Source organism: Caretta caretta, chromosome 11 (genome assembly GCF_965140235.1).
Source record: "Caretta caretta isolate rCarCar2 chromosome 11, rCarCar1.hap1, whole genome shotgun sequence".
Taxonomy (NCBI): Eukaryota; Metazoa; Chordata; order Testudines; family Cheloniidae; genus Caretta; species Caretta caretta.
Window position 1 is genome coordinate 38,358,619 of NC_134216.1, and position 12,197 is coordinate 38,370,815.

The 12,197-nt window shown below is 46.1% G+C and overlaps 1 protein-coding gene across 2 annotated transcripts in view; it reads left to right on the forward strand.

The window, feature by feature from the left end:
- The first annotated feature begins 3,128 nt into the window (after positions 1–3,128).
- Positions 3,129–12,197, forward strand: part of CERS6 (ceramide synthase 6) — a 217,068-nt gene continuing 207,999 nt past the window's right edge. Inside the window, exon 1 of one of the 2 annotated variants that reach the window (XM_048869580.2) lies at positions 3,129–3,629. In XM_048869580.2, the coding sequence (XP_048725537.1) occupies positions 3,460–3,629 (170 nt within the window). In that variant the 5' untranslated portion in view covers positions 3,129–3,459. The remainder of the gene's footprint in view (positions 3,630–12,197) is intronic. The other variant, XM_048869582.2, reaches the window with a different exon arrangement.

Genomic DNA, 12,197 nt, shown 5'->3' on the forward strand with positions numbered 1-12,197 from the left:
GCTACTATGCACGACGGGAGAACTTCTCCCAGTGGTGTATTTAATCCACCTCCCTGAGAGACAGTAGCAAGTTTGACCGGACAAGTTCTCTGGTCAACATAGTGCTGCTTACATGGGGGGTTAAGTAAATATAACTACGTCGCTCAGGGGTGTGGATTTTTCACACCCCTCAGTGATGTAGTTATACAGATATAGGTCTGTAGTGTAGAGCTGGCCTTCCATACAAAACAAAATCATAAAATGTGAACTACGGCCTACACATATTAATAGTTACCTGAGTCAGTCTTTCTTCGTTATTCACAGACAGGGTGATCCTTTCACTGTCTCATTGTTCCTTTTCACTTCCAAGTAGTTTTGATGTTTCTGTTGATATGTTGCTCAATTTCCATTAACTTTTCTGGGTTGGTGCAAGGGTAGACAATTGAGCAATACCTTACATAATTAGCTAGCCATGGAGTGGAAAGTTACAAGCTTTCAGCAGAGATGTGACATGCTACCTTTATGGACAAATACCATGGAAGAGGTGTATCAGATGTAGTGTAGATACACCTCTCTGTCACAGCTGCCGCCTTCACTGTCCCCTTCATCCTAATCCTGAAAGATGTCCTGACCAGACCAAACCAAAGAGAGGAAGGCAAATGACATTGTTACCTCCTCCAGCTCCAGCTTCATCCCAAATATCAGTTGGAAAGCAAGACTTTGTCAGATTCCCCCACGCCCCTAAGATAGTCAATGGGAAATGCTGAGGACAGGGGTGTGTCCTCCCCTTTCACAGAGAGCGGCACTGCCTCTCTCTGCTTTGTGATAAAGTTTGCAGATGACACAAAAATTGGGGTAGTGATAAATAATGAAGAGGACTGGTCACTGATTCAGAGTGATTTGGATTGCTTGATAAAGTGGGTGCAAGAAAACAATATGCATTTTAAAATGGGTAAATGTATACATCTGGGAACAAAGAACAGTGACTGTATTTACAGGATGGGGGTCTCTATGTTGGGAAGCAGTGACTTTGAAAAAGTTTTGGGAATCGTGGTGAATAATCAGCTGAACATGAGCTGCCAGTGCGGCGTTGTGGCCAAAAGAGCAAATGTGGTCTTGGGATGCATAAACAGGGGCATCTTGAGTAGGAGTACAGAGATTATTTTACCTCTGTATTTGGCACTGGTGTAACTGCTGCTGGAATACTGTGTCCAGTCCTGGTGCTCACAATTCAAGAAGGATGTTGATAAATTGAAGAGGGTTCAGAGAAGAGTCACAAGAATGGTGAAACATGCCTTCTAGTGAAAGAGTCAAGGAGCTCAATCTATTTAGTTTAACAAAGAGAAGGTTAAGGGGTGACTTGATTGCAGTCTATATGTGTCTATATGGGGAACAAACATTTAATAATGGGCTCATCAATCTAGCAGAGAAAGGTATAACACCATCAAAAGTCTGGAAGATGAAGCTAGACAAATTCAGACTGGAAATAAGACATAAATTCTTAAGGGTGAGAGTAATTAAGTACAGGAACAATTTGCCAAGCGTTGTGGCGAATTCTCCATCACTGACAATTTTTAAATCAAGATTGGATGTTTTTCTAAAAGAAATTCTCCAGGAATTATTTTGGGGAAGTTTTATGGCCTGTGTTATAGAGGAGTTCAAACTAGATGATCACAATGGTCCCTTGGGGCCTTGGAATTTATGACTCTATGATCCACAAACAAAAACCTGTCTCCTGGAACCAGGCCGCTTAGGCACCTAAGATGTTTCTTGTGGGAATGAGTTAGGCACCTGCCTTACTACACCCAAAATGGCCCGAGAAGGTGCTGCCACTGCTGCCCACCTTGTAACTTTTAGCTCACTACAGCACTCACCTGGGAGGTGGGAGACACAAGTTCAATTCCCCCTCTCCCAGAACAAGGTATCCTAGATCTTCCAGGTGAGTGCTCTAACCAGGGAGCTATGACCTGTTCTAATGTGGGGTTTCCTCAGTCTCTCCTGTTGAAGCTGTTCCACTGTGGCTAAATAATGAAAAAGATGATTGGAACAGGGGGACTGGACATGTGGTCCCCCATGTTCCAGCTGGGTGCCATTCTCACTCCCTCTCTTCCTGACTCAATCAGTGGGCCAGAGAGAGAGAGAGATTTTCATTGGGACAGACTTTGAAGGGGACCCAATCCTGCCAGTGGCCTCTGAGCATGCCCAGCGATGCCCCTGAAGTCATAGAATATCAGGGTTGAAAGGGACCTTATAGGAGGTCATCTAGTCCAACCCCCTGCTGAAAATAGGGGCAATTTCCAATTTTTGGGCCAGATCCCTAGATGGCCCCCTCAGGGATTGAACTCACAACCTGAGGTTTAACAGGCCAATGCTCAAACCACTGAGCTATCCCTCCCTTCCTGTCCTGCTCCTGTTTGCAAATCGCTCTGTGGTTTAAGCAGGAACTAGACACGCAGACACCTAGAGGGAGGCAGCAGTGGGTATGTCCAGAGGCATAAACTTAGTTGTTGAGGGAACTTTTATCCTGAAAACTTAGGCACCAAGCAAGTTTAGAGGCCTACAAGGTTTGGCGGGAGTTTTGTGGATTTCGGCAGAGCTAAACCTGGGACTTAACTACCTACATGCAAGGCTCAGGTGTCTAAGTATTAGGCCAAGGGGCTCAAGTGGGGTACCTCAACTCAACGTTGACCCTGCTAGCTTTACCACTGTTGGCGTTGGGCAAGCACTAGCTAAGCGCCCCCTGATGGACGCTGCTGAGGCCAGGATGTGCTGAGTCAGCATAATGTGGGGCTGAAAGGCAGCCTGGGCTCCCTCCCAACCTGGTTGGGGATTTGCTGGGAGGTTCGTGGCCCCTTCAGTGGACTCAGCTCGTGTATCCAGCCTGCATCCAAACCTACCACCGGAACGCCCCCCGTTTGGGTGCCGTGAGGAAAGTTTCGGCCGGCTCCAGCCGCGCCGTGGAAGGAAAGAGCCACGTTGCCTCTGCAATTTGCAGCCTGGAAGCGGGTGAGCGGGAGGAGCAGCTGCATGGCTGCGGCGGCTGGACCCGGGCCAGCCTGTGCGCACTGGGGACGAGCCGAGGCGGGGAGATGCTGCCGAGCCCCCGCCACGCAGGAGCCCCGGCAGGGCGGAGCGGGAAGGGGGCTGCTCTGTCTCTCCCGCCGTGGGAGCAGCAGCACCACCTTGGCTGCCTCCAGCCGCTGGCTGACGTGGGCGGGAGCCAATCAGGGCGCGAGGCCCGAGCAGCCTTGTGACAGACGAGGCGGCCCAAGCCAGCGCCGCGCAGCCCGGGCTGGGGAGCTGGGCGTCGGGGCGCAGCTGCTGCGAGTAACGCGAGGGAAGGCTCACGGCGGCTGCTCCGCAGCGGGGCTCGCACACAGACGCGCATCCTCTTCCTGAGCAGCCGCGCCCCCTCCCCTCCCCTCCCCGCCCCCCCGGCAGCGGCAGAGCGAGGGGGGCTCGGAGCGAGACAAAGCAAAGATGGCAGGGGTCCTAGCCTGGTTCTGGAACGAGCGGTTCTGGCTGCCGCACAATGTCACCTGGGCGGATCTGAAGAACACGGAGGAAGCCTCCTTCCCCCAGGCTGAGGATCTGTACCTCGCCTTCCCTCTGGCCTTCTGCATCTTCATGATCCGCCTGGTCTTCGAAAGGTAACGCTGGGCAAGCGGGGCCACCCCACCGCAGCCTGCGCCCCGCGCCGGGCAGCCGCCGGCTCGCGCCCCGCGCAGGGGGCTGCAGCTGGAGCGCGCGTGGGGCAGGAGGGGCTGCCGCTGGCCAGCCACGCAGCCTGGCGGGCATGGGGAGGGAAGAGAGGGGGTCCCGTCCAGCTTGCCGCGGGGAGATGCTTGGGCTCCTGCTGCTCTCTCCAGGCTCGCCCGGCCGGGGGAGACACCAGAGGTGGAGGCGCTTTGGAGTTGATTTCCTCTCCTTGCCTGCTCGTCTCACTGGCCCTCAAGCTCATGCCATCGATACCGACTGTCTAGCTGGTGGGCAGCCCAGCAACATGCCTCCACGTTGGCACTAGGAGGCGAAATTTCATCGGGCATGTTCTTCAGCAGCCCTCCCCTCGGTTGTGCGGGGCTCGCTGTGGGCATCGTTTGAGACTGAAGTGTGTTGAAAATGTAAACCACCCCTTACCCCCCTTTGCTGCCTAGTCCTGGCCGTAACCTGCTTCTAAACTGTCACGCGGACCGATCGCAGGTCTGATGGGAGACCGTCAGCTCTTAGGTTGTGAAATGTGTCAAGTCCCGGAATTTGCTTGTAGAAAAGAATACACTAGGCAGGGATTAATGTAATAGATCTTGAGCAAGTTTAGTAAAAACTCAGTTTTAGCCTTTAACTTCTGAGCCCAAATGACAAGTCTTGTATATTCTCAATAAGCTCTTTGTAATTGCCTGTCTGTTAATTCTTGACATACTCTGAACCTCTGCCATTCTGGCATCTTAAGCCTTTGATATTAAATCTTTAAAAGTTCTTAGTGTTATTGGGGGAAAAACTGAGGTTACATAGCGGTTTCCCCCCACGTGCCAGGAAACAAACTGCTCTAATGAGGAGTTTGTCTATCTTGAACTAAAATTCTGTGTAAACCTCACAGGCTTTTCTTAGTAGAAGAATTTTGATTTTTTTAAAAAAAGGCTAACGTAAATTACTCTATCTATGCTAACTATATAATTGTATATAGATTACACTGGGTGGCAGGATTGGTTCTTGTAATCAGTTGCTGGGGACCTTGACTGTGCTGAAGCTTTGTATTTCATTGTACAATGCACCTTATGATAGCTGCATGTTATGGTTTTAAATGTGTATATTACATCTGAACACTAGTCAATATCAATTAGTACATGTTTGTAAAGGGGCTTAAAATAAGGGGCTATAATTGCCACATTTTATTTTACTAATTTCTATTCTAATTTCATACACTCCTATTGATGTAGCAATGTATTCAATCATAAATCTAAGCAATAATATTCAAAGTGTAATCTAAAATTAGGACTCAGGTGAAGAAAGTAATAAGAATAAAATTGAAACTCACTGTTTTCATCTAAGGCTGTGTCATGGATTGCATCAGTCCAAACAGATTTTTTTTAAAAAAGTTAATATGAAACATATATATCAAAGGGTCATGTTCTTCCAAAGTAAATATTTACTTGCTATGGACATTCGGTTACTTCTGTTTAACATAGCTGTCCTTGAGTGGATAAAGAGATCATTGAATAAAGCAGGTTGCTCATGTGTGCTCATTTCTGGGTAGATTAGTATGCCATGTCAAGAAAGATGATATTCACTTTATCTGCGAAGAACAAAAGAACGGTTCCATTTGCAAACACCTACATATTCTTGGCAGAATCTTCCTTTGTAATGATTACAAGATGTTCAAAAGGACACATGAAGAGTAGCAATTATTACATTCCACACAGGGAATATCTGTATGCTAAAGGTTAATAAAACATTTGGTCACCCTGGAAAGCTGGGACCTACAAAACTCATATCACCTCTCACAAGCATTTCATTTTCCCAGTATGAGCTAAGGTGTTAGCATTTGCTGTCTGGATTTGTGGTTTGTGAAATGTTCAGCTGTTTTCATTACCTGGGAAGAAATGTTCATTTTGAAAAATGACCACAGCCTTTGTTGAATTGTTGTCTTTAGAATCATTCTTTTGTGCTGCTTTATTGACTTGTGTGACAAGTGAAGGTGTATCTGGAAATCAAAGCCTTCCCAGTTTTGATTTAGATGTTGAACAAGAATATAATAAATTAAGTAAAACAAAGTACTCTTTACTCTCTCAGTAATGTACAAGAACTGGCTTCTGGTCTTGCCTCTCCATCCTTACAGTTACCCCGTTGTACTGAAGGGACTTGAGGTAAGAGCATGATGTTGTGTATGGTGCCATATGAGCTGCAATATGTAAGCACAGCAGGGCTAGTTCAGGCTGGAAGAAAAGTTAACTACGCAGAGAATTTAAGCCTGAGCTTTGAATTGCCTTATTTTTTTGTCACTTATAATGCAACCTTTAATTAGCTTTTCATATTTATTTTCCTTTCTCAAGTAGTTTAAAAAATAATTTCAAAAAATCTATTTTATAAATACATAGTTACTCATCAGAAAAGCAACTAATTTTCATAATCCTTCATTGTAGATAGGGCCAATAATCCACCTTCTGAAATGTATGCTGTTAGCCAGATGTAACATAACAGCTTCCTGCAGAGCTGTTAGCTAGCACTGGAAAATATATTTGTGTTTCAGTGCTTCTCTCTTTGAAGCCAATTGCAAAGCTCCCAGTAAAAAGAAAAGGAGTACTTGTGGCACCTTAGAGACTAACCAATTTATTTGAGCATAAGCTTTCGTGAGCTACAGCTCACTTCATCGGATGCATACAGCTTATGCTCAAATAAATTGGTTAGTCTCTCAGGTGCCACAAGTACTCCTTTTCTTTTTGCGAATACAGACTAACACGGCTGCTACTCTGAAAGCTCCCAGTGATATTCATGAGTGCAGGTTTAGGCCGTTAGTGTGGCATTAATCAATGTATTATGGAGCACTTGTAATATTAAAATGGAGATACTCATTAAAACAAGCCAACACTCATCTTGGTCCTACTGTCGTTGAACTAAGTGGGAAGTCTGTCATTGACTTCAGTGGGAGCAGGATCAAGACCTAATAATAATTTATTAATTATTATGTAATAATTTACTTTTGTGAAAGGTAGTATTTGGGAACGGCTACTTATGAGGCGTGGCTTCCGTAAGAAACCAGGAAGTGGAACCCCGAGGGTGAAGAAGTTGACCCCCAGAGGGTCATGGAGAAACCTAGAGAGGGGGTGCCCGTAAGACTCCTGGAATAAAAGTTTGTTCTTGTTTGCATTTAAACTTGAGTGGTCTTCAAGATTTTGGAATATCACAGTAGTAATGAGGATGTTCGACCCAAGTATGCCTCCAGCTACTGTGCAATTCCCTGTTTCTGTGACTGCTCCAGCCCTGTACCTGATGCTACCAGGGGATTCACCTTTGCCATGTACCAAATGAATCGCAGCAGTCAATGTGTGCTTCATGGCAGCTGGTCTGGAAATGGCACCCGAATCTTGCTGGCACACACTCCTACTCCACGTATTAGGTACCAGAGAGACTTTCAGATCTTTTGCACTCTGGAGATCAGCACATCATATCAGGAAGTGGTGAGGGCCCTAGTGGTACACTGTCACCCTGCACCCAGCGCTATGCTTGAATGCATTCAGTTTCATCAGAGAGCACAGCTCCCCAGGGCATCAGTCTAGAACTGGCAGTTATATGCAGGTTTGCATCCCTAACTGATGAGATGATTCAGGATCAGTTTAAGGGCTGGATTTTATCCCTATGTTGTGGAAGTGCCTCCTGATGGGACCAGATTCGCTGTCAATTTTAACTTGCAGCCCAGACCGAAACCCCTCCAGGTTCTTCTTCTGGGGCATTATTCACACCATCCAGTGCTGCAGCCACCGTGGTACAGTGAATTGATAGAGGTTCAGGTAACCATGTGGGAGTTATAGGGCAGTGCCCCGATCGTTGGTGGGACTCAGGAGCAGAGTGCTAGCATGGGTCCTTGCTGCAGCAACTCCTGGCACTGTCGGAGCTGTGGGAGTGTCCAGCCCAGGGACAAATATGCCACTGATGTGGAAAACTTAACCGTTTTGCCAGAAGGTGTTGCTCTTTCCCAGCCATCACCTATATGGATGACCAGGAGATGGAGGAAGATTTAATGCCTGAGGGGATCAACTTGGTGACACGGGACTGGGAGTATCTTAAAATCTGCCCCTGCCATTTAGCGACTGTGGAGCTGCTGCTGCTGGAACTTGGAGTCTTACTGATAAATGATACCACACACCATAGATACTTTGCCTATTTTACCTTGCGGCCAGTGTAATCTATGCTATCTGAATATGGCAATGCAAAAATCGCTTTGCTAGGGATGGTGAATCTCCCTGTGATGTAATATCAATGAGAAGTGGGAGTGTTCCCATTTTACATGGCCCATTCTGGGGCCAACCTTCTCAGGCTGGATTTTTTCCAGGCACTGGGCTTTAAGGTGTTAGACTCACAGAACATAGAAATCGATTTTGGGGGAATGATTGGAGGTCTCCTCTGGTCTTGGCTGTGGATCATCTATGAGTGGATCCACTGGCCAGCCCAATTATACAACCATTCTGCAGACCTCACCTGGTGTTAAAGGATGCTGTAGCCACAGGGATTTCTTGCTTGCTTAAGGAGGGCACTTCTCCATGGCTGTCAACATTTTTGGTTTTTTTTTTTTTCTTCAACAAGAAGTGGGAATATGCTTATGTGTGGATTGGCACCAAGTGAACAAGGCAGTCATACCTGACTGCTATCCTCGACCAACTATGGAGGAATTGGCAGTGCAATGTCAGGGTTCAGCTATGTTCACTAAATTGGATCTATGCCAGAGATATCTCCAGATACCATTTTCTCCTTAGTTGTGGAACCTCAAAGCTTTTCTCACCCATATGGCCCTTACAGTTTAAAAGGATTCCTTTTGGTCTATCTTTAGGCCCCAGCTGTTTCCAAAGAGGCAGGCCTTCTTGGAGTGGTCGTGACATCCTGGTTCATGGATCACCTTATTCTGACCATGATGCTTCCCTTCATACAGTATTAACCCAGTTTAAGGACCATCATCTGACCCTGAGGGGAGAAATGTGTTTTTCATAGAAATCCACTGGATTTTGTGAGCCATGATCTGTTGGTGAGTGGAATCACCCCGTTGTGGTCCAGTGTGGATGTTTGACTGCCAGACCCCACGGACAAGTTGGAACGCCTAGCGTTTCTTGGGTTAGCTAACTGTTACCTTTGTTTTGTGCAAGATTATGCTCAGATGCACTGCACCCTTATGGGCCCTGTTACACAGTAATGCAGTCTGGAACTGGACTCCAGAGTGTTCACAGGCAGTGGGCCACCTCAAACAACGTATTACTCCAGTTCCAACACTGACAAACTTTGCCTTATGAGTCCCTACTTTTGTCATGTGTGTTGCCTCTGCTGCAGCTCTCGGTGCTGTGCTCTACCAGGTCTACGAAGGGGTGGAATATGCAGATGCAGTCACCTCCTGAGCGCTTTCCTTAGCCGGGCAGAAATACTCAGCAGGGGAACGGGAGGCCCTATCTTGCATGTGGTCATGTGAAAGGTGGTATCGTTATTTGCATGGCTAAACTTTCACACTGCTCTCTGACCGCCAGGCATTAACCACACTGTTAACACAGTCGAGGTCAGAACCATGGATCCCTTCATGTTCATAGATGGGCTGATTTGCCTACGTCAGTACACCTTCTCAGTAAAGTACCATCTGGATAAACTCAATCAGGTGGCTGATTGCCTGTCCTGGGCTTTACCTGACAAATCTACAGTAAGGGGAGTTATGAGCCAGGAAGAGCATAATAATGCCCTGACTGACCCCTCTCTTATCAGTCGCAAATCACTGTTGGAGGCACTGCCCCAGGATGTAGTGTTACAGGAAGTTCTCAGATATGTTCGTCAAGGTTGGCCAAAAATTGTTCCAGATTATCTGGTGTCTTGTGATATATGAATTGTCACCATAGGTGATCATGTTCTACTCTGGGGCTCCCAGAGTACCAGAGGCCATGCTGGAGTGTATGTATAAAGGTGTCACACAGCTTATGGTGGCCAGGATAGTCACATTTAAAGAGTTGGTCCGAAATTGTGAACTATGTTTACTTAGTGGTGAATCCCATAAGCTAACCAGTGTACCTTTGATCTCAACCCAGCTGCTGCCTGGACCATGGCAGTCCATACAACTAGACATATGTGGAGAAATAATCCCTGCCAAACAGCATCAGTGGTTTCTGACAGTAGCCTACAAATGGTCGGAGGAGGTAGCTGTTAGCAGCAGCAGCACAAGTCGTCTGTGATTGGCTGGAGGAATGATTCTCTAGGTGGGGTTATCTCCGCACAGTAATTACTGATAATGGACCGCACTTTGTTTCTGCTTGTTTCACCCAGTTCCTGGCAGATTAAGGGCTCTGGCATGTCTGTACTCCCAGATACCACCCTCAGGCTAACACAGGTGTAGAGAGATTAAATATCACATTGAAGAATGGGCTTCGGTCTCATCTGTCTCATGATTTGCCCTTTCCACAAGCTTTTCATTCAGTATTACAGCACTACCGGGCTGTTCCCTAGGGAGCTACAGATCAGTCCCTGGCTTCGTTGGTATTGGGGTGAGAGTTGTCTTTATCATGAGACTTATCGTGCCCCTTTCTTAAGGATGCCAGGAATATAGGTCTGTGGGAGGTTCACAACCGTGTATAGACGTATCAGGCACACGATGACAAATGGAGGGCTGGGGTGGCGACCCTGGCAGTGGGGCAATCGGTACATGTACGCAGACCATGCAGGGTTAAGACATAGCTTTCAATTCCAATGCAGTTACACGGCCTCCAGGAGTGGTAACATGCAAATTGCGCGATGGGTCCCATTGGCATATCAATACTTGAATCCAAATATAGGAGTCCATCACAGGTGAAGTGGGTCTGGAAATGCCCACTGCACCATCAGCAGCAGAAGTTGTACTGCCTGCCCCAGTGGAGGTTTTGCCTGTTCTGGTAGAGGCTCTGATTTTGTTTCCAACCCCGCCGCTGCTGGTGTTCCAAGGGTGATGCATAGACCTTTATGGTTGTGTGGGCCCCCACGCTGGCTGAAGGACTTTACAGTATAACATCCAAAGGAAATACTAGAATTCTGAAGGTTTAAATTGTATAACTTATTACTGTATGGTTGTACCAAAAAAAGTGTTTGGAGGGGGAAAATATAGTATTTGGGAGTGGTTGCTTATGAGATGTGGCTCCTTTAAGAAACCAGGAAGTGGAACCCAGAAGGGGAAGGGGAGGAGCCATGGTGGATTGTGGAGAAACCTAAAGAGGGGGTACTCGTAAGACCCCTGGTAAAAAAGTTTGTTTGCCTTTAAACCTGAGTGGTCTTGTGCCTCATTTGTTTTGAGCAACACAACTGCCTAATCCACGTTACAGATTAAGGGTTGCATAATTTAATTTCCGTTAGCAAAGTGATCTGAGAGCTGGAAGGGACAAGGAAAAAGGGCTGCCAAACGGATGATTATTTTCTTCTTTAACTTAAAATGGCTACATCTGCCGCTTAAAAATATATTAAATAGTTTATGGATGGCTGACAGTAGCCAAATTGCATTTCAGAGCAAATCTTTACAGATATGTTATAGCCCCCTGGAAGGGAGGAGTTTATAATGGGAACACCTTGGGGGGGAGAGGAGTTGCTGTTGTAATATGTAAGAAGTTATCGTCTTTTAAATGCATTGCTGTACTGTTACCTTGGGTCTAGGAACATATGAGCCGTACTGTCTTTCAAAATACTTGTGATGATGCTATTGTACTTCTTAATATTGGTAAATCAGCAAACTTGGAGTGCTGAACTTTAATTGATACAAACCATTTAATTAAATTTTCTATTTTATTAACAGTACAACAGGTTGATTGCTAGGCTGCTAAAACTGTATGGTCTTACCTTTAATAGAAAGTGTAACCAACTATGAGCATTCACAGTAGCAAGAAATATAGTTAAGGTTGATTTCCATTCTAACTAATTTTTTCATTTGCTTATAACTTCCTCAAAGCTCATTTGGGGTGAAACTTGCCATGCTTGGGTGTAAGGCCAAGAGTTGATCTTGTTTATACTTTTTGCTATCAAAAAAAAAAAATGGCCCAGCCATTTTAAGCGATGTGGGTAAATGGGTTGTAGTAATTAGGGATACTTTTATTTTTTCTTCCCACACCCCCTCACTGAACTTGAAATTGTTGGCCTAAATGGATAAAATGTGGCTAATGCTAAGTGTGTCAGACTTAAATGTTTTACAGTTTCTAATGGAAATGACTAAACACACAAGTATCTCTGAGCTTGGAATGTTTGTTTGCCCATACACGTTAAAACTCTTCAGGGTAAGCTAAAACAAAAGTAGTTTAGGACTAGGTATGCACTGAATCTCTTCAACACTTGGATGCTATGGTGGGGGTGCTAGAGGAAAAATGCAATGCAGTGACCCTAGGAGCTGTGGTCCTAGGCATGGGCCTGTTGTACCTATGCCTTCATCTGGCCCTGAGTGTAGAGACCATTCCCTGAAGGAAAAGGGAGCTTGGCTTCTTGTATTCATGGACAGTTTGGGTATAAGTGAGGCAGCCTTCAAGATGCTC